This window comes from Crotalus tigris, unplaced genomic scaffold (assembly GCF_016545835.1).
Source record: "Crotalus tigris isolate CLP2741 ecotype Arizona unplaced genomic scaffold, ASM1654583v1 scf7180000024167.7108832, whole genome shotgun sequence".
Lineage (NCBI taxonomy): Eukaryota > Metazoa > Chordata > Lepidosauria > Squamata > Viperidae > Crotalus > Crotalus tigris.
In genome coordinates, this window is record NW_024100417.1 from 3,538,327 (window position 1) to 3,561,089 (window position 22,763).

Below are 22,763 nucleotides of genomic sequence, written 5' to 3' on the forward strand. Positions count from 1 at the left end.
CTGACAGCCCCGAAGAGCCGATCAGCTGGAAAGCGGCAGTGATCCTGGCGCTTCCGCTGAACCCTGACAGCCCCGAAGAAGCGCCGATCAGCTGGAAAGTGGCACTGATCCTGGCGCTTCCGCTGAGCCCTGACAGCCCTGCAGCTCCAGCCATCTCTTGCTCAGGCTTGTGCAGTGCTGCCACCAGTTCAGCTCATTCCCCTCCCCTGCTACCACTTTTATAGGATGGTCGTGTACCACCTGCCAGGTGTCAATGTACCACAGGTGATACCCATGCCACTGGTTGAAAAGCCCTGTTCTAGACAGTATTTCACTCAACAAGTACTTAAGAAAGTTTCCGTTTGAATTGTTCCTGACTATATTCAAGATAGGAAAAAATGCATCTCTTTATGAATATATTTCTCCAGCAGCAATGAATTCCAAAACTTTGCATTGCCTCATGTTTTAAGTACAATATCAGAATCCTTGAAGAACTCTTATCTGATTATGTTGGAATAAATCACTTGTCATGAATCATGTAATTCAGACATTTATCTATCAGATAGATGTTTTCTGTCAAAAGCCATATCTCAGCTAAATGCCTAGAAATGCTTCTACAGAGACTGTTTTCTATACTCATTTGAGATTCCATATAGGGTTCCAGGTAAAAAGTAGTACAGTTGTTTTGTTTGCTTATGTGCTCCTATCAGCTTCTGGATCCACTGAAATCACCAGATAATCAACAGAATCAACTAGTGTTTGTAGGCAGAGCAAGGGTAAGTTACTGTAAAAGAAATGTAGTCATAAGAATAGCAACGAACAAATGGGCATACTAGAATGTACTATATATTCTTTGGTCTTGAGCAGTTATAGAAAGGTGCCACCAGATTACACACTCTCAGCTTCTATATTGCTGATGGATGGTTGGATCATTATCATATAAAAACTTAGAACTGAGATCCATGTTTCTCAACCACAAGAAATATGGACTTCCACTCACAGAATTCCCCAGCAAACATGTGATTTAGATGAATATTTGGATCAGATTCTTGTCAGAGTAAAACAGGACTTAAAAATCCTGTTATCTTAATTTCTGCCAGCAGTGTCCTCATCTATTCTAACCTGCCTCCCTTGCTAACAAGATAAATACTGGGCATTATTTTCTGGAAATGCAGCCTCAGTTCTGGCCCATTTATTTCCTTTCTCATTAGCAATACATTCTTAAGCTCTTTATCAAGAACTGGCAGATGGGTGCTCTATTTATCACTGCTGCATAGGAAATGAGGAAATTAACAGAGCGTGTCAGATGCAAGGCACATAAACTAGGTGTGCCCAGTTTCTATTCCTGAAAACATTAACAGATTATGTTTCTGTTTCCTTGAGTGTATAAAGTATCCTTAATCAGGAATGGGCAACCTTTTGGTGGCCAATGGCCACACATAGTCTTTGAGATATTTTAAGACAAGGTATAAATGGTAGTAGTGTCTAAACTTTTGGGTTTTTTTCTGCATTTTTGAAAGGAACTATAAAGTCTTTGTTCTTTTAAGCCAGGGCCACAATTCATCCTCCTGATCTTCTGAAGAACCACAGAAGATTCAGGGTTATTATAACGGAGGAAATGTAGCTGGGTATTTGAGCCTTTGGGGTGGGGGGGTTAAGAATAACAGAGGGGAGAGGAGCCCTCCCAAAGGCAAACTGCTCCCATTCTTACCGTTAAAAGCACCTTAAGTCCTGAAAAACAGTTATAATCAGGCCAACATTCAGGAATAATTGCTGCTAAATTTCAGTGAAATGACTTTGGGGTGAGGGGAGGTAGGTATCCATCCATTATACTGAACCTGTTTTAGAGATTACACCAGTTTTTTGTATTTTAAATAAGTCCAGGACTGATTTCTCATTTTCTTTTTCCTGTTTCATTGTCCTTTCCTTTTGAGATAATTGCATATTAGTATATTTCTACTCTTCCTTATGAATATGGCTCCATGGATTCTCTCTTGCAAAATAATAGTACTTCTTACAGAAAATAACAAGAGATATGTTGCCAGCAGCATCTCAAAAATTTAGAGTTGTAACCATAATTTGTAAAATTAAACATACAAAAGATTACAACAGTCCAAATTAGATATACAGTACCTAGGATTTTTTTATTTTCATAAAACAACAACCAGCATGTGTCTAAATTTGAAGCCCCTTTGAGCCTAAGACCCAATCTTCTTGTCCCCCATCCCTAGGACAGGACTCGAATTTTGCTAGATTTCTTATGAACGTTTTGTATCCACATAGAATTACAACTTGTGCAAAAGAATGTATGATTCTGATCTGTCTGGTGTTTGATCCCAAAGTGCCCTTTAGAGATTGCTCTGCATTGCCTGGTACTTTAGGGTATCAATGATAAGAAATATTATGGTTGGACATTGCCAGTGATTCTGCAGCAGTGATTGTTGCTATGTTTAATTTTTGTTTGTCTAGCTCAGTGGTTCTCAACCTTTTTAATGCCGCGACCCCAACCGGTCGTAAGTCGAGGACTACCCAACTGGTCATAAGTCGAGGACTTTCCCTGCCTGGGAGCGCCACGCATGCATGGTGCCGCCCCCTGCGCCGGCCGAGGCGTAGCTGGCAAGGGGCAGCGATGGCGCAGGGCGACCACCGGCTGGGCCACCAGCTGGCCCAGCTCAAGGGAGGTAAGGCACTCGCCGGGCAACCCTCCCTGCGCCCACCGGCCTCCCACCTCCCACCCCTGGCCCTCTTTTACTTACATTTTTAGTAGTTGCTCAGCAGGGAGGGATGGAAGCTTCCAGACAGCTCGCCTTCGCTGCAGACAACTTGCAGCACCGTTTGCAGAATGGGGCTTTTGGTGGGCTCAGCCGGGCAGAGACAGCCTGGACAATTTCTATTGGCTTTTGAAAGCCAATAGAATTAGACTGTATTCAAGAGAGTCTATTCTATTGGCTTTCAAACGCCAATAGAATAAAAGGGAGTAGCACAGCTAAGGAAAAGGGGGAAAAATGGTGGACTGCATTGTTTGGCGACCCCCGTGAAATGGTCGTTCGACCCCAAATGGGGTCGTGACCCACAGGTTGAGAACCGCTGGTCTAGCTAACTGCGGTGATACTGATTCCACCTCTGGTTGAACAGAAGATTGCAACCATATTATGTGGATATAACCCTGCCATTCTAGGTACCCTATGGTACAATGGGCTATGGTTAATAAGGAATACATCCTCTTTAACCTTCTTGATATGGAAATAAATTTGCAAAAAATACAGCAGAAGAGAACCACAGAAAATGAAAAGTCTGAATAGGGTAGTTAGTGGGGACCAACCTATCAGTAGAAACAATAGGACCAAGGCTGCTTCCTGGATAATAATTTATTGGGAATCATCATTCAAAGCAAGTCAAAGCTATGACGACAAAAGACTTCTGGCACCAGGATTTGCCAACCCAGGAAGAGCCTGTGGTTCTAGCTTGGAATGAGGTGGAGACATGCCCCCTTCATTGTTGGGATGTTCAGAAGTAGAAAAAGGCAAGGGGAGAGAATGTTGTTCTTCAGTGGCTACAAGGGCAGTGTCATTATCAGAAGCTGGAGTTTCTTCTTGTACTTTGGTCTGTCCATCAACGTTAGTAGAAGAATGGTGTTTCTGCCAGCGACGACGGAAGCAATAGCAACAGCTGCAAGAGATGGACAGAGAAGCACTTAACTAGAAACATATGAACCCTAAAAGACACCCACACCATTGTTTTGCCAAAACGCTGAGACTTATCTTCATAACATGGAATCAACTTCCTAGAAAGGAACAACATCTTCTTTCCTATGAGTTGTGTTTTTCAATTCTCTAAGGACCCACTGTATGTAATCTTTTACAAAGCATAGTAAGAAATATGATATACTAAAAAAAATATGTAATTGCTAACTTAAAATAAAGTTTTAGGTAATTATACCTAAATTACCTGATTAGGTCATTATAAATAGATCATAACCCTTCTTTAGACTGATTATAATAATAATAATAATAATAATAGTAAAGTTGGAAGGGACCTTGGAGGTCATCTAGTCCAACCCCCTGCTCGGGCAGGAAACCCTACACCATTTCGGACAAATGGCTGTCCAGTCTCTTCTTAAAAACTTCCAGTGTTGGAGCATTTACTGCTTCTGGAGGCAAGCTGTTCCACTGATTAATTGTTCTCACTGTCAGGAAGTTTCTCCTTAGTTCTAGGTTGCTTCTCTCCTTGATTAGTTTCCACCCGTTGCTTCTTGTCCTGCCTTCAGGTGCTTTGGAAAATAGCTTAATTCCCTCTTCTTTATGGCAGCCCCTGAGATATTGGAATACTGCTATCATGTCCCCCCTTGTCCTTCTCTTCGTTAAACTAGACATACCCAATTCTCGCAACCGTTCCTTATATGTTTTAGCCTCCAGTCCCCTAATCATCTTTGTTGCTCTTCTCTGTACTCTTTCTAGAGTCTCAACATCTTTTTTACATCGTGGTGACCAAAACTGGATGCAGTATTCCAAGTGTGGCCTTACCAAGGCATTGAAGAGTGGTATTAATACTTCGCGTGATCTTGATTCTATCCCTCTGTTAATGCAGCCTAGTACTGTGTTGGCCTTTTTGGCAGCTGCCGCACACTGCTGGCTCATATTTAACTGATTGTCTACTAGGACTCCGAGGTCCCTCTCACAGTTACTACTATTGAGCATGGTGCCACCTATGCTGTACTTGTGCATTTGGTTTTTCTTGCCTAAATGTAGAACCTTGCTTTTTTCACCATTGAATTTCATTTTGTTAGTTAGTGCCCAGTGTTCAAGTCTGTCCAGATCCTTCTGTATCTGAAGCCTGTCTTCTGGAGTGTTGGCTATTCCTGCCAGCTTGGTGTCATCTGCAAATTTGATGAGTTCCCCATCTATCCCTTCATCCAAATCGTTGATGAAGATGTTGAAGAGTACTGGGCCCAGAACAGAGCCCTGGGGCACCCCACTACACACTTCCCTCCATATAGATGCAGTTCCATTGAGGACCACTCGCTGAGTACGGCCGGTCAGCCAGCTACGGATCCATCTGGTGGTGGTTCTGTCTACCCCACATTTTTCTATCTTGTCAAGTAGTAGGTTGTGATCTACTTTATCAAATGCCTTACTGAAGTCCAAGTAAATTATGTCCACAGCATTCCTCTGATCCACTAATTTTGTCACTTGGTCAAAGAATGCAATAAGATTTGTCTGGCATGATCTATTTTTGACAAACCCATGTTGGCTTTTAGTAATGACTTTGTTTGCCTCTAGGTGTTCGTTGATTCGTTGTTTGATTATCTTTTCCAGGATCTTCCCAGGTATTGAGGTCAGGCTGATAGGTCTGTAATTTCCTGGATCCATTTTTTTTCCTTTTTTGAGGATGGGAACTACATCAGCTCTTTTCCAGTCCTCTGGTAGTTCCCCTGTGTTCCAGGATCTTTGAAAAATATAGTTCAGTGGCTCCGATATCACATCTGCCAGTTCCTTGAGAACTCTGGGGTGTAATCCATCTGGTCCTGGCGATTTGAACTCATCTAGGCTGGACAGGTGCTCCCTAACCATTTTCTTGCCTATCTTAACTTGTGTTTCTGTTTTGTTTTTTATGGCACTATTTTTGATAGGTTGGTCTGTTTTTTCCCTTTGTGTAAAGACAGATGCAAAAAATGAGTTAAATAGTTCTGCTTTCTCCCTGTTGCTTGTCACCTTCTTGCCACTTCCACCCACTAATGGACCAATCGTTTCCTTCACTTTTTTCTTGTTTTTTACATGTTGAAAGAAGCTTTTTTTGTTATTTTTGACTTTGGTCGCAAGCCTTAGTTCATTTTGAGCCTTGGCTTTCTTCACTTCATCTTTGCAGGCTCGGGCTATTTGCTGATATTCTGACTTAGTTATGTTCCCCTCTTTCCACTTTCTGTACTTGTCCTTTTTATCTTTCAATTTGTCAGAGAGTTCTTTATGCAGCCATGCTGGTTTCTTTTGAGAGCTGTTATTTTTCCTCTTTGTTGGTATTGTGCTAGACTGTGCTTTTATTATCTCATTTTTCAAAATTTCCCCAAGCTTCTTGAGTTTTTTCCCCTTGAGGATTCTCATCCATGGAATCCTTCCCAAGCCCTCTCTAAGTTTATTGAAATTAGCTCTCTTGAAGTCCAAGACTCTAGTTTGACTGTGTTCTATTGGTTGTGCTTCTATAATGTTGAATTCTAATATTGCATGATCACTTCCTCCCAGGGTTCCTATGGCTTCAACACCGTCTATCATTTCATCTCTGTTAGTGAGAATTAGATCCAAAATGGCTAATCCCCTAGTTCCCTTCTCTACTTTTTGGGAGACAAAGTTGTCTGCTAGGTTTGCCAGGAACCTGTTTGATCTTCCACTTGGTGCGGAGTTTGTCTCCCAGTTGATGTCAGGGTAGTTAAAGTCCCCCATTACTATTGTGGTGTGCTTCCTACATACCTTAGTTAGCTGACTAGCAAAAAGTTCATCTATTTCCTCTGTTTGGTTGGGTGGTCTGTAGTATACACCTATGGCAATGTCATTTCCCCCCCCCTTTTATATTGACCCAAATGCATTCAAGACAGTTTTTATCATTGTTGTACTCTATTTCTGTGGAGATGTAGTTATTTCTTATATAGAGAGCAACTCCACCTCCTCTTTTATTTGGTCTGTTTCTTTTAAATAATTTAAATCCCTCTAGCTGTGTGTTCCATGTGTGAGTTTCATCCCACCATGTTTCCGTAATGGCAACAATATCGTATCTGCCCTCATTAACCTGAATTTCTAGTTCACCCTGTTTGCTGTTCATACTCTGTGCATTGGTGTATAAACATTTGAGTCCTTTGTGGGTGGCCCTGTGTTTCCTTTCTACATAACCTGTGTGGTGCCTGAGTTCCCCTATTGTCTTACCACCTATTTGGTTAGTGCACTTTATGTGGCACTCGCTATTAGAGGCTTCATTTTGATTGATAGCAAGGTTGGTATTCTTGTCCACACACACATCTATGCTACATGCACTGATAGCCCTATAGTTTTTAAATTGCCGGGGACAGGGTTGTTCCGTATCAATTAACTCCCTGTCCCCGCTGTTTAGTTTAAATTTCCCTCCAGAAAATCTGTGAATTTATAGCCGAGTAACTCAGTCCCTTTTTTTGATGGATGCAAACCATCTCTTTTGTACATCTTTTGATTGGACCAGCTACTGACATCGTGACTAATATATCCAAAGCCTTCCCCTTTACACCACTCCTTTAGCCACATATTGAATTGTGCTATGCGCTGGCCTTTTCCGTTTTGCTCCTTATACACTGGTAAAACCTCTGAGAAAGTAAGCCTACAGCCTATTCTGCTAAGTTCCTTCCCCAAGCTCTGGAAATCATTCTGCACAGAGAGTACATCTTTTTGGGACAGATCATTAGTGCCAAGATGTACAATAGCCTCCACATCACAGTCCTTGCTGCCATTCTTGATTATTTTAGAAATACGCTTCTTGTCCCTACTGGCAGTAGCACCTGGAAGACACCTGACCTCTTTCAAAGCCTCTGTGTCCTTTCCTAAATTTACATCCCTTATAATTGAATCACCTACCAGAAGGTAGCTTCTCTTTTTGGGAGCCTTTCTATTCTTGCATGACTGATGTGCAATACCTGATTAATTTAACCTGATTACCGATCCATAAATCTGGCCTACCAAATTTTACAAGAATGAAATAAGATAGGAAATAAGAATAGTCAGAACTTACAGCACAATGAGACAGAGACAACCAAGTGGAGGCACGGCAAAGGCAATCATCACTACAGAAAATCGACGTGAAGGAGGGACTATAGGAAAACAGATTTAAGAGTTCCTCAGCATCTAAAGTCACACCTCCTATACAATTATAGCATCTTTCCCAATTAAGTATTATATATAGAAGGAAAACAGGAAACTAGGGTACATAAATCTACATGTGTTCTTATATGTTCACCTACTACACTTCATTTCCACTTACTACTATATAACCTTCCCAAACCTAGTGTTCTTCCCATGTGTTAAGACTACACATCTGTTAAGATTCGCAGCTAGGAGAGTAAACTAGATGTTTGCATTTATTTATAAACAGAATTGCAAAAAAAAAGTTAAGAGTCTTGGAAACTGTATTTGTCAGGTACCTCCATAACCATCCCATATTCCACAGATTGATGGAATATCTCACCACATCCTTCAATTTATGTCACTGAAAGAACAACACTGGGAGGCCAAATAAGGCCCAAATGTTAACTGTATTTAGGCTTTTAGCATGGAGTTCTTAACATTAGTAGGGCGATGGGGTTGCTTATGATTATGACTGACACAAGAGAAAAAAAATGAATCCTTTTCCTGCTGTAGTCCTGAAAATTCCTTCTAAAGGTAGTATTTGTATTTTAAAAAAATAATCAAAAACTGACTGTCCAATAACTGCTGCCTAAAATGGGACTCTAAGGAAATATCCAATCTAATACATACCTCTCATATTCATACAGTCTGCCGATGTTCTGGCACCAGGATGTGAGGTAAGCCAACTGTGGTTGCATGAAATACAAAGGACTGTCCCATAGTGCAAGCTATAGCTCCCAACTGGACAGAGGACACAGCTGTCAGTGGTAGCCACACTGTATGTTCCAGGAGGGCACAAAGCTGTCCAGAAAAATGGCAGATAAAGGGTAAAGTGAAAAGAATGTCATTTCTCCATTAACTTAATTTGGGGGGAGCAGAGAAGATGAATTTCAGAGTTGACCACATCAAATCTATCTTTTTAGAAAATCTGAGTTCTTCTAAACATTTTTTTAAATTCTTGATTTGGAGGAATCATACTCAGTACACGCTGATAAATAAATAAGCCCCCTACATTTGGATAGAATCTCCATGGGTTCCAAGATACACCTGACAGAGCTTCAGAAAACATTATATGAAAAAGACAAGACAAATGGATAGGAACAGAATGTGTAAAAGACTTCCCACAGCACACAGAGAAATAGCAGTTTATAGACCAAAGACAATGTCTGAAGACAGATGAGGCAGTAGCTTTTGGATCACCTGCTTCACTCACTACAGCAGTCGGGACAGCGTGCCTGTAGCACCTGTGTCTGTCCATAACCATCCTGGCACTTTCCATCTTCTAAGAAATTGAAAAAGGTGTTGACAAAAGAAACATGGGAACCATTTGTTGTTTCCAGAGAAAAGTGTTTATTCTTATCCATAAATTCAGTCATGGCTTCCTTGGCCTGTAGAGCAATGGGTCAAGAAAAGAAAAGTTTAGGAGCCACAAAATGAAACAGATAATCGCTTTTCCTATGAGTGTGGTGTGTGTGTGTGTGTGTGTGTGTGTGTACTTGAAAAAAGAAATAAAAAAAATAAGTGAACAGAAAATTCAGAAGGTCAGCAATTACTGGTAATATCATGTATATTCCATAAAAGTGAGTAGGCAAAGCCTGGTTAATTGTATACCAAATGTCTTGTGGATAAAAGCACACATCAACTTCTTCAACAGACTTGCTGTTTGATGTTCTTGATTCCCACCCCACAGTAAATAGCCCCACCACCATAGATCAATTAAGTATCAACTATAGTTTGTGGATTCAAAATGCCTATTCACAGATTCTGATTAGGTGTAAATGGAGTGACAAGAGCAGAATAAAAAGCGATGCATCCCGTTGACCTTTGCCAGATGTGGTTGATCCAAGTACATGAAATCTCTTGTTGCATTTTAAAAGATAAGCTTCCTAGCGTACATTTGGTAAAAATGTAACTAGCTCCAAAACCTAGTGGGACAAATTACAAACCTCCTGTAGATTATTCTGGACTGCTGAGTGGTAACATTCTAATGCCATTGAATCAACCTGAGGGTAGCAGGATTTATCCCAGCCCTTTCCAAATGGAGTTACTGGAAAACAAAAATACATTACTGTTTTTGTGATCTGCTCTAACCACTAGATCCACACAAAGAATCCAAACACCCTGAAATATTGCAAAATAATATGTATTTTCATTAAAATCTTTTTTGGACAATGTTCTATGCTCTTTGGAGAAGAAGTTTATTGTAAAATCAACTGACAGTATACTACTTGCATGCAGCATGAAAAAATTACAGTGACTAAACTATATTATGAAGTTGTCTACTTCATAATATATTTATATAATAGTCCTTGTCCCTCAAACAAGAGCTTTTCCATTACTCCAAGAAAGCAACTCTTAACCCAAAATTTATTATAAGTAGTAGACAGTGATTTCAGGGAAAGTTTACCTCTGAAAGTTTGAAAGCCAAACTGAAAGTAGAAAAATCTTCTTTTCTGCATGAATCTTTCCTATGCTAAACTTCACTTTCTCCCCAAAGTACAACTGAAATCTATCTTCCTGATTTCATATGGGAGCCTCCAAACTATATCCCTTTTTGGCACTGACCTTTTAGCTCTACTTGGAGGTTGAACTCATCTAAAGGCTTCTCCACAGTAGGAAAGCAAGTGGTGCTCTCAGAAAGAAGCTCACAATGTAGGTGGGATACCAATTGACTCAGTTGTGTGCGTAGAATCTTCACAAACTCATGCATCAATGAGTTATCACATGAGTTGCTCTGAAAAATCAGGAGGACCTGTAATTCTCCACGTATGTGATATCCTGAGGAAAGGAACAAATTTAAATTTAAATTCCACTATAAGGATAGTGACTCAAAATATTTTGGCATGCACCACATCACAGCAATCAGGAAGAAACGATCAGACTCTAAATTCTGGAAAGAATAATGAATTCTTAGAAAATTGAAAAGGTATGTTGGCATTTGGCTAGAGGATCCAGCCATGGGAAAACTGTTTTCTTCTCGCTTATTTCTAAAGAACATTTTCTTCCACAATTTCTCCATATAATCAAATAAACCAAATAAAATGTTGTTTTCTTATCAAGCATTCATAACACTAGCTCCCTGTTGTTTATCTATCCTTCATAACAGCAGTGATATACTCACCCACCACAATATGAGAGAAAGTCACAGTATGGAGCTGGTCTTCCTCTGTGAAAGAGATGGAACAGGTATAGTGTCCACTGTCCTCAGCACGAAATTCATGCAAAATCAGGGAGGCACCAGAAAGAGTTAGGTCTCCTGGAAAGCAGACAGCAAAGTCCTATCATTTGAGAATGGCAACTTTATCTTAGTCAATCAGCCAAAGCACCTGCACTGAACTAGAAATTTTATTTATTCATTTAATAAATATTTTTAAATATATTTTATTGATTTTTTACTATAACAATCTTTAGTGCTTAGTAAACAGTGTCTTGTCTGGGTTCATATATTTAAAAACAATGATTAATTTCTATAATTCCATAATCAATATATTAATTAATAGTATATTTCCTTGATCTTCTCTTCTTCCAGTAGTATTCTCCCTTGTCAACATTAAACAAATATAATTCTTAATATTTTCAATACATACAAGGTTGGATATAAATATTTTTCTTGTGTTTGTACAAATAACAATAACATCCATATATAACATCTTTTCTGGCTTATGTTTCAATTGTATTTGTAAAAGTCATCTTATTAAGTCACTATATGTCCTGTTTTCAAGATTCTTATTTAAGCTTTTTCCCCTCAGTATTCAAATCATTCTTATCAGTCATAATTTTCTCAAAATTGACTACCTTTAAATATCCAAACTTTTCATTCACATACACCATCCCAATATTTTTACATTTCACATATTATAAAAAATACTATACTACCTATATATCTTATCCCTCTTACTGTAGAGCCCCTTTATATCCAAAATTTATCTATTCTTTTAACCATATTCAAACAAGTGTTTAATCGTATAGTACTCCATCTGGTAAGTCAAATCAAATCTCTTGAATCTAACTCTAGCCTTTTGCCAAGCAGCTTCCCAAGTTAGTATGTTCCGCTTGCCAGGGGATTCCTGTATTTTTGTAAGTGTTGTTGGGAGTAAGACAGACAAGTTGAGTAGGATGTATGCTTTTTGTCTCCCAGACTCTAATAATTCTCCTGGCAACTCTATAATCCATTTTGTTAGATCTTCTTTCTTGTCCTCGAATTTGTTTTGAAATCCTGAAAGATAAAATATGTTTTCCATTTTCATTGTTGTAGCAAAGTCTTATAGATTTTCTTCTGTTTGTGTTAAGTTGTGATTCTCTTTACTTATAGATTCCCTATTTAAGTCCCTTTCTTCTGGTTTGTGTTCTGTTATCTATTTGTTTGTTCATTCTTTATCGTCATTTTCTGAGAGTTTTTTAATTGTAAGTTTAGGTTGAAGATGTGCTCATTTTATGTCATCAAAGTTGTTTTTAATCTCATCGTGGTTTGAAACCATTGTCATTTGAATCTGTCACAGCATGGCATACATTTCCTCCTGGAAAGTATTTGCCTTATCTTGGAGTATTGTTCCTGCAGTTCTCTGATGTTCCAGGCTAGGGCCTTCAGAAGGGAATCTTAGATGTGGTTTCCTATCACTTTTAGATAGGTATGCAACATCCATTTTGTCTCCCTCCTCCAGACAGTCTTTCACCAGTACCATAGTCTCTGTGATTAGCCTTATCAAACCAGCCAATCTTAAAATCCAAACAACCAAATGTTATATAGTTCTTATCTTTATATATGGTTTTTGTAATCCAATGTGTTTCCAATTGTCAAAGCATCATTCAAAGCAGTGTTTTATAACAGTTCTTCTATTCAGGGGTCTTGGAATTATCAACCAACCAGAATTGCAGTCCAGAATGTTTAGCCACCTGAAAGCTTTCCAGTAAATTCCCCCCTAGAAGATTAGTCAAAAGTCAAGATTCTTCTTACTCTGCAAACAGTTCTTGGACTTAGAAATCACAGCTCAGTCCCAGAAGGTCAGCAGTTTTTAAAACAAATGTAGTTCACATTCTGTAGTAGATGGCCCTATTGTATTTTCTTTCCTGTTTCTAGCTGTTCTTCATTTGGCTAAAAATCACTGAGGTTCAAAGGAACAAGTTTTTTCTATTTCTGGACGGCTTGCCAATTTCTGAGTCAGTGCAGCTGTAGTTATGCTCTAATCCTCCACTAGATGTCAGTATCTATTCATTTTCCAACTTTTAAGACAAAGAATTATTTTCTTATAATTTCATCAATACTCTTTCAGATGTGAAATCTTAATAGTTTGCATAATTTTCAGATTTATCCAGACTGTAATATTATTAACTTCATTTCAATATATTTCTGTCCCCCATAAACATTAATTCACCACTTCCATCTATGGAAGGGTGGGGGTGTAATCCCCTCCCTTCTCACTTTCAAAGGATTTTTTGCTTCTTGGGGATCTTTTCCAGATTTCCTCTAGAAATCAGTTAGGAGAGAGAAAATCGATATTCTGACCCAGTTCCAAGCACACTGTTCAACGTTGTTCTAGTTAGTGCTTTTGGACTTCAGCTTCCAGTAGCTTGGGCAAATCAGCGAGGTGTGTCTAGCCTTTCTCCTGTTGGGTTGGAGGGCTTCCCCTGGATTGATCACCATCATTCTATGATCAGCGAGGGGCCCCTCCTTCTTGGTTGCCTCTCCGGGGCGACTTAGACCCATTCAGGGTCTCCTGGCAGGGTGAAACCAGCCGTGGGGTGCGGAACCCCGCAATCCCTCGGCCACATCACTACGATGCAAGACCAGAAGTCTCAATTTCTTAAATAAATTTATATGGCTACCCAAATCACACACAGTGACTCCTGACAGCTTACAACATTAAAATTTCACAATGTAAGAAAGTTAATGGGGCAGTCCATTAGTAGTTAGTGTAACTACAGCACTACCATCAGCACTTCTTAAGAAATTAGCTTGACAAACTGAATTTCTTTCTCTAGGCTGTAATTTCCATCTCTCTGTGTGTGCTCATTCAGACACACATAACTATTAGCAAATCAAACATTAGACACTTGTGCTTTTGCCTAAGGAAGAAGTAAGTAAACTATGTGCTTCCAGGCATTTAAAGTTATATATTTATAAAACAACACATTACCAACACATTGAAAGGAATATCATGAAGAATAAAATACAAAAACAAAAGATTCCAGAGATATTTGCCGTTGTACATTTGTAATCTTTTGGAGAGATACAACATTTTAAACATCTACATTCAGTATTTCTGCTCAGAAAAGAGGTATATAGAATGATAAAGATAATATATTGGGAATTATTTTAATATAACTAAACATTTGAAAGCAATTGTAAAAATAGCAAACTTTAAATAATTTTTCAAAATTCTTTCTTGTGTTTATTTTTTCAGCCAATGTTATATTCCACACTTTTAAACTATACTGATGCAAAAAAAAGCATATGTGAGAACAAGTTATACAATATAAGCAATCAGCCTGGTACCTGATCCATCTATTATCAGAATAAAGGACAGACAAAACCATCATACCCATCCAAAAAGAATAGCTTCTAATGCATTATATTAGAAGTATAATATCTGAACTTTGAATGCACCATAAATAAGGTTCTCATTTAATACACAGCAATTGCAGGAATTCTTTCATAACTATTTCAGTAAATCTACTTCTCTGAATTTATCCTTGAATGCCTATTTGTTTTCTTGGAGAAACCTGATAGTGAACTTATACCTTTTGCTACAGTAAATTGACAGTAAATTATTATGTTGCACATTTCACAGAAGATAAAACTAGAAAAAATACTAAAGGTTGTTATGCAATATTTCCATCTCCTCAAAACTTTTGTTGAGATTGAGTAATTAAGTGGGTATTATCCAGAAATAATATTGTGTTGGAAACAACTACAAACTAAAAAGACCATCTAATAATATATTTTAAGGGTGTGTAATGCCTCCTATAATTTGTATTTATAGTCAATTCTTAAAGTAGAGTAGGAAAAAAATTGTTCTAAGTTAATTTAGCAAGTTCAAATCTTTTAACAGTCTTAAAAACAACCCTCCAGATATTCTGAAGTCCAAAAGTCCTAACCAGCATGACCAATCATCAGATATCTTAAGAGTTAAAGACCAAGGCATCTGAAGGACACCAACTTAGCTACTGCTGGTTTTTTTAGCTACATGCCAGGCACTGTAAGATCCACCAGTTTCAGCTTGGCACCTTGCTGGCGTTCTGACATCAATCAAGGAAGGGATGGGGGGGAACAAATGGGCAATAAAGCTGTATACCTTGTTGATGGGAAATCGGGAGGGGGGATTGACAATTGAGGAACAACAGAGCGTTTTGGAATCTGGTTCATGATGGTGTGCTGGCATCTTCAAGGCAGTTTACCCTGAGAGTGGAATTTTACCAGCTCAAACATCTCAGCATTTCCCAAAACATCTTGGTAGTGCCAGATTGGCTACACACGTATGGATCATGGGAGGAGGGCTAAGGGGAACCAAGAGGTTAGTCCTTTATTGGTGCGTGGGAACTTTAGATCTCGCTTGACTCTACTGCAATCAGCATCTCTTAGTAAAAGTGCCTTTTCACTTTAAACAAATGGAGTTGAAAGTTTTACTTCACTAGGAGATCAGACTGAGGCAGATCTGACAGGCACTTGGAATTTATTCCTACTATAAAATATTTATAAAATATTTGAATTCAGTTCTCAAAAAATCTACTTTATGGTTCTGAGGCAGAGTAATCTAAAGAAGCCAGAACATATTCGTAGATATCTCCACAAGAAAAGAATGCTATTTCCTCCATCATACGTTTGTTCTCTATAAAGAAATCTTCAGCCCTAAGCAACAAAGTCTAACCTCTATTTTCCAGGCTCCATTTGTAGGTAGAATTCATACCAATCATAGCATCTGTTTTCTCAGGATTGCATGGTATGGTGAATTCCTTGGCACCAATGTGGACAAAAATGAGTTCTGAAAGAAATAAAAGTGATGTAGAATCCTAAGAGAGTAGGATGGCAAGGTTTATCTGCTGTATTAATGTACAGTTCTAAATAATACCTATATTTATGACTAGATCAGTTGGACAGAACATAATGCTATAACTAGAGATTTTAGACTTTAATATTCAGGAGTTACATATGTGGAAAAGCTAAATACCCCCATCTATTGCTAGAAATCTCAAAATATTTCTGGAAAAATGGAATTCATCTTTATTAATTTTTTACCTGTCTCTTCCTCTTCAACAGATGCCTGCCCTGAAAAAGTTTCATTATCAGATTTGTACAAATCAAGAAAGAGTGCACAGCCTGAAAAACAAAGTAAAATCTTAGCAAACTGCTATGTCTGGAAATTATTTTACATTCAAAGTACCTTTATTTCAATGTTTACAAAACTGCCTTTTCCAGTATAATGGTGCGCTGAAACTCCTGAAAGCTAGCTCACACCTACCAACAGTCTAGACTCGAGTAAGATAAAAGTAAATCAGGATATAATATCAGATCTTGGATCACAACCCAATTTTATAAGGATTTCTCACTCCCATTTTAACAACAACCAATATAATATATTCATTATAAATGGCCTTGTTCTAATATAGTGAGCCTCAAATCAGGAGTCACAGCTAGTTGAATTCACCACAGCTTCCTCCTAATCTGTGGGGATCAGGTGACCAAATCACAATTAGTGTACTTACTGTACTGCTTCCATCACTGCCTCCCTGCATTCACTTTCAATCTGTTGTTTGCAAAGTTACATCAGTGACTGAAAAATGGCTCACTGAAACTAATAGCAATACTATAAGTAGCAATGTACCAAAATTAAGAAAACAGAGTAATGAACAGATCTCAAACACAGTTACTGTGAGTTCACATATCTTATGCCAAGTATAACTGTGATCTCATGTAACCAACCTTTTATGTAACCAATCCTCATGTCAATAAGAGTATCTAAGGTGGGATTTCTTTGGATTATGAATCTATCAATCCCAAGTTATTAGTATTCAGAATCACTTTATAAGTATTTTCTTGACTAGGAAGTTTGTGCTTATAATTTTCACTATTATGGCATAGGAACCTAAAGTAAATCAACAAATATTTAGTTTGGGTGATGTTTTTGTACACAATTTAAGTGTCTTTTAAAACAAAAGGGATGGTAGCACAACTATAATCATTATTTGCCAAGAAATATGAACTCCCATGCTCTTAAAATTGAAAATGTACAGATACAGTAAATATTTGTATAACTGGGTAGCTCTCAAATTTCTAAATGTTTACTGAATGGACTACAAATATATAGTCCTTATAGAAAATCTCTGTATCATGAGTGAATATTTATTTTAATAAATGATTAGTATTTTCCTGTTAGCTGTACCTCCTTTTTACTTTTTACTTTACTTTTTATCTCCCACCTCTCTCCTTTCAATTGCTCTTGCTTCAGCTGATGTGGTTTAAGCTTCTAAATTTAATTTTACACATCTGTGATTTAGGATTTCAATCAAACTTAATTTTTCATGAAATAACGCAGACAGACATTTTGCCTGGGAGCCAAGAGGAGCATTGGTCTATTTCATCTGCTAGTGGCCAGTCAAATCCTTTATGAATGTTTACAACAGAACTAAATTACTGATAAATACTGCTCATCGGTATGAAGGCACCGTAATGGCAAAAGCTGCACCTTGTATCTTTTGCCTAGAGTTATTACATTTTTACTACACAATAGCCCTATATAGTTGTAACTATAAAGGCTTTGTTCTGTTCAAGGCATTCTATATCCTCCAGAATCCCAGCCTCCAAACTATGGGAACCCTTCTAGGGTCGGCCACCTCACTGCAGTCCATCTCCATACCAGGTCTCTCACAAAGAAAGAGGATTATGACACTCAAAGCAACTCTAACCCCTCGACCTGGCATAGACATGTAGCCAGACTCGAGGACAATTTGCTCCGTGCCGGAGGGCGGTCCCACTCTATAACCATGGTAACGAGAGGGAAGAAAGGCGTTCGATGCATCCTCCTTAGTTACCACTCAAACCCTTCTGTGACTCCACGGCCGCTTTACCGGCCCCGCCCCTCCTTTGGAAGCGGCTACGTCACCTGCCCCCTCTCCTTCTTCTGGTCGCCGGTGGTTGGGTAAGGTGTCTACGTCATCAGAATGCGAGTCTTGGAAATCGTAGCTTGCTGAAGTATTGCTAATTTGTATACGAAATGCGATCTTGAGCCGCGTAGGTTGCGAAACTTTGTGGGCGGGAAGAGTAAAGAAGGGGGCGGCGAAATTTATTTCGCGGGAAGGCGAAGAGGCTTTTTCTGGCCTTTTCTTAGTTTGGGGCCTGGACTTTCAGGAGGGATTGCTATGAAGCCACCATCAAGGCTGCGTTCGGCGCCCGTTCGCTACCGTCTCGACCCCACAATCCGGGTTTGGACCGATCGAGAAAAGCGACGTCTTCTCCACGCTTTGAGAGCGCAAGCTCAGACTCCGGGCCCGCTGCGACCGGAACAACTGAAGGAATACTTGCCTTCCAGAAACGAAGATGAGGTGGGTTTAGACGCAGTCTGTGGGTTGGGATAACTTAAAAGGCTTCGATGGGGTCATACTAAAACGAAAGACGGGAATATCTGAAGAAATTGTGGGAACAGAGAAACTGCTAGTGACTATTTGGACAGTGATAAAATCTCTCTCTCTCTCTCTCTCTCTCTCTCTCTCTCTCTCACACACACACACACACACACACACACACACACACACACACGAAACAACAACAGGTCATGCTGTACCTATTTCTTTGCCGTATTGTACTTGCTTTATACTATGTTCTATAAATACCTGCTGTTACGGATTGAACTGTTTTCAGTTATCCTAGTCACTATTTAATCTGGACATTTTTTTTCATTTTAAAAATGAAACTCATTTTTGAGTTTCAGCTGCCCAAATAATACCAATGATCTAGCCTGAAGATAGGAACATAATATATTTCTAATTGAGAAGTGTGTTTGGAAATGACAGGCAAGTACCTTAGAATGATGCAAATAGGACATTTAAAGATGAAATGGAAGAGCCCCAAGCGTTTTAAAACAAGGAGAGGACTAATTTTAAATCCTTGTCTCTGTCATAAAGAATGTGAAATATACACTAAGATTCTATCTTGCAATATATGTTCAGCTAAGTGTGTATATAGGTTTTGAACGATAAAACATAAGAGTTTTCCTCTTGAACTGAAAAAGAAGCCTAAATGTCAAAGAGTAATACTTTCTTATGTCTAAATGGCACAACATGAATAAGTTTTCCCACTTTTAAGAATTTGTCAGCAAGCCAAATTTAAATCAAAGCAGAAGCATGTTAATAGAAAAATATTTGACTTCCTATTTGTGTGTATTTGTTACATTTCCATCCAGCCTTTCTATCAAAGAGTTCAAACAGCATACATGGAATCTCCCCATATTTTCATCAAAATTACAATTCTGAGATATGACTTTGAACCAATTATTTCTCAGGTCCAAAATATCCATGAAATATATGGGTTCCATGAGATAAAAAAGGCAAAAAAAAATGTATTTGAATACAGCCAACTTTCTATTAGTAAAGTTTTGTCTCTTAATAAGGAGTTCTAGTTTGCTTAACTAGCATAGCCTTAAACAGTTTGAAAGTTATACTTAGCAATAGCACTTAGACATATGTACCGCTTCATAGTGCTTTACAGCCCTTTCTAAGCTGTTTACAGTCAGCATATTGCCCCCAATAATCTAGGTCCTCATTTTACCAACCTTGGAAGGGTGGAAGGCTGTCAATCTTGAGCTGGTCAGGATTGAACTCCTGGCAGTGGACAGCGTTAGCCTGCAATTCTGCATTCTAACTGCTGCACCATCATGGCTCTTAGAATTCACTTTACACTTACTGTTTGCGGCTAAAGAATTTTCATTAATGGGTGATTCTAGTTCTCCATTTTTGAAAATGTAAAGTTCAGTAGATGTCCTAATTTGTTTATGCAATCAGCAAAACGTACAGATGGGTCATTTGTGAAGTGGGTTGAATATAATTATTCCTATAACTGACAAAGCACAAAGCTACAGAAAATAAAATGATTCTGCTCTGATTGTAATGTTTCTCTTTTACACCAGGAGGAAAACTCCAGTTTTTCTGAAAATAGCCATTTTCAGTGTTGTTTTAAAAGTAGAATGCTGCCTTCTTCTAAACATTAATGTGTGATGTTTTTCAGATCTTAGTATTTGTAGACCAGCTGAAAGAACGTGTGGCAAGGGAAGCAGTCAAGGCACGGTATCGATATCGCCAATGCAAACAGAAGGATGCCCCAGTTCCAGCACCTATAGAGGTCTGAAATTATTAAAAGTATGGTTTCAGAGATAAGACGAGGAGGCCAAAAGATACTCATATATTGTGTCATACTCTCTATTCCAGGTATGGATTCGTTTAGCTAAGAAGTTAACAGGTTGCCTTGAGGACGCAGTAACAGCTGCTTTTTCCCAGGTAACTGTGGTATCCCCTCTATAACATGATCTTATTAAGATAAGTATTGCTATGAAAATAATAATTTGAGAGATATGCAAACGTTTTCTTGAAACAAGCAAGTCTACCATTGCTAATTACAATTATTCAATTCTTTGATTTTCATCTTTCCCAGCAAAGTTGCAGTAATCAAAATACAGAGTATTTAGTTTTCTGGCATTTGAGTTATTGAAATTTTTTACTTCTGATTATCTTAATTAGGTTTTAACAATTGCATCTGCGGAGCCACTCTCTTTGCTTCACTCTGTGCCATCAAAGCCTGTAGAAGGAAATGCTGCTCAGTGCATGATCCCAATTGTTCCTAGCAAGAATATGAAATCCAATACAGAATCTGACCAAGCAACTGTATCATCAGATGTAGAGCAATTGACCCCTGCAGAAAATGGTGAAATACATGTGGACTTTGAAAAGATATACAAGTATCTTTCAGTGATTTCACGGGGATCTAAAGCACCAGAGCTACCACCTGGTGGTAAGTCGGGATTTAGATCAAGATGAAAAGTTAAGATGAGCTGTTCCTGCATCTGGAATTACATATGTTTACCTTTTTATGGCAATATTTGTTTTATTTACTCTACCTTTAAATTTTAGTTGCTCTTAGACCTGCTTTTTACTATCATGTTATTCTTTGTAATACATTTCATTTTTGTAAACTGCTCAGGTTTCTTATTGAAGAAAGACTTAAATTGTATAAATGCTGCAGGGAGTGAAAGAGCCCTAGACCTGGAAAGAACATATTGAATGTCTCCAAGGTTTTTTATGTTTGAAATATTTTAAAATAATTTCCCATCCAATATTCTAGGGCCAGCTCTGTGGGCCATCTACTTTTGCACTTTTAGGACAGTAAATGAAAGAAATGCTTGTTTAAAGTTCCAATTATTCCTCATGAGCTCAAAATAAAACATGCTTGTTTATTAGCAATGTTTATGGAACAATGGTTGAGATTTTAGAGAGTAAGGAAGATTTTCAAATGCAAATTTCTCCATGTGAAAATACGAATGAGAAGTGAGCTAAGATAATTTTCTACATATATAATAGGGAAATTATAGCTGTTATTGTAATGACCACAGTTTTCATTTAGCTTTTCATACAAACATGTTAGAAATTACCATAAATCTCTAAGACTTGGTGATAATTAAAATTCAAATAAGTTGATGCAGGAAAGAGTGAACAATGACAATTATTTTGCTAGACCTTTTGGGGAAGTATAGGAGAAAAAACTTGTAAAAATGTCAATTAGAAAATGAAATGCAACATGAATTAGCTCTCAGTCACTACTTATGTTTTGCTTCCTTTATTGCTTTCTACAGAATCGGCTGTTCTACTAGACTTGCTTTTGTCATTACCAGAAGAACTGAGTCATCTGGATTATAAGAAACTTAAGGGGCATATGTACAAATGCTATATTGATTTAAGTGCGCACTATAAGAATGAAAAAAGTACAATGAAAGCAAAGTTCAGCCCACTTGTAAACCATAATGAAGATCTTCCTGAAACATTTTATAATGTGCCATCAGCTGAAAATAACTTTTCAAAAAAGCAAGAGGATACTAGTTCTAATACTTGTTCTACAAGTGGCACAACTTCAACACCTTCCGCAGATTGGAAGACGCTGGGTATTTGCCCATTGAATTCATTTTGGTTTCCTTTGGATATTCTAGCACAAAAAAAAGAGATTTTGGATTGAAGACTCTATTTTATTACATGTCATGAATGTTGTGTATTTGTATCTGTAAGAGTGGAAAAACAGTTGTCATATTTTGGCCAAGCATGTCCCTTAATTTTGTTCAGAATTTAACACTTGACTTAGGAGTATGTCTACTTTGTATTTTTAAATTGATATATGTGAATGTTCAGAATTTTTCCTCCCAAAATCCTGAAGTTTACTGTTTATTACTCAGAAATCATTCTCATCTTAGAAAGTTTTTGCTTCCATAATGCTTTGAGTGTCCATCTTTGTTCTAAGGATATGGATTATTCCAAATGTATCAAATGCAATCAGTGTTATTAACGTGTTTCTGCCGTATAATACAGCTGAAATGTTGTTTCAGTGGTATGAAAAAGATTGCATGCTCCTTTATGTATAATTGGCAAAGTTCCTTTAATTCAAAATCACTTTGACTAATCAATTTCTGTGAGTTGGTGGTGAGGCAAAACTCCTGTTAAATTTCTTATTCTTATTTCATAAGAATAAGATAATTCCAAATTGAGTGAGAATTTCAAAATCTCATTTAATCTGCAGTTTGGTCAACCTACAGTAGATAGATTGTTCTGCAGATCATAGATAGGGAACAATTAATGTAATGTAGCTTTGTAATACTTTCATTAAAATATAAAAGCAATATTTTTATTTATTCGTATTCCGCCTTATTTTTACAAATAATTCAAAGTGCCAAACACACCTAA

At 38.0% G+C, this 22,763-nt stretch overlaps 2 protein-coding genes across 6 annotated transcripts; one reads left to right on the forward strand and one right to left on the reverse strand.

Moving 5' to 3' along the window:
• Positions 1-3,332: 3,332 nt before the first annotated feature.
• Positions 3,333-18,071, reverse strand: LOC120298951 (zona pellucida-binding protein 2-like). 5 transcript variants are annotated; one of them, XM_039323226.1, is made up of 11 exons: positions 17,744-17,920; positions 16,753-16,915; positions 16,069-16,149; positions 15,701-15,814; positions 10,957-11,091; positions 10,401-10,613; positions 9,782-9,882; positions 9,049-9,223; positions 8,466-8,636; positions 7,723-7,801; positions 3,333-3,648 (listed from the first exon to the last, which is right to left on the reverse strand). In XM_039323226.1, the coding sequence occupies exons 2-11, from the start codon at positions 16,772-16,774 to the stop codon at positions 3,381-3,383; spliced, it is 1,359 nt and encodes a 452-aa protein (XP_039179160.1). In that variant the 5' UTR covers positions 16,775-16,915; positions 17,744-17,920; the 3' UTR covers positions 3,333-3,380. The 5 variants fall into 5 exon arrangements, with proteins under 5 accessions (XP_039179160.1, XP_039179157.1, XP_039179156.1 ...); XM_039323223.1 differs by lacking the exon at positions 16,753-16,915 and having other exon boundaries at positions 15,740-15,814; positions 17,687-17,920; XM_039323222.1 differs by lacking the exon at positions 16,753-16,915 and having other exon boundaries at positions 17,687-17,920.
• SNAPC2 (small nuclear RNA activating complex polypeptide 2) lies at positions 18,008-22,711 on the forward strand. Its single transcript, XM_039323228.1, has 5 exons — positions 18,008-18,371; positions 20,050-20,163; positions 20,250-20,318; positions 20,559-20,829; positions 21,668-22,711. Exons 1-5 carry the CDS (start codon positions 18,189-18,191, stop codon positions 22,042-22,044), a joined length of 1,014 nt encoding a protein of 337 aa, XP_039179162.1. The 5' UTR covers positions 18,008-18,188; the 3' UTR covers positions 22,045-22,711.
• The last annotated feature ends 52 nt before the right edge of the window (positions 22,712-22,763 follow it).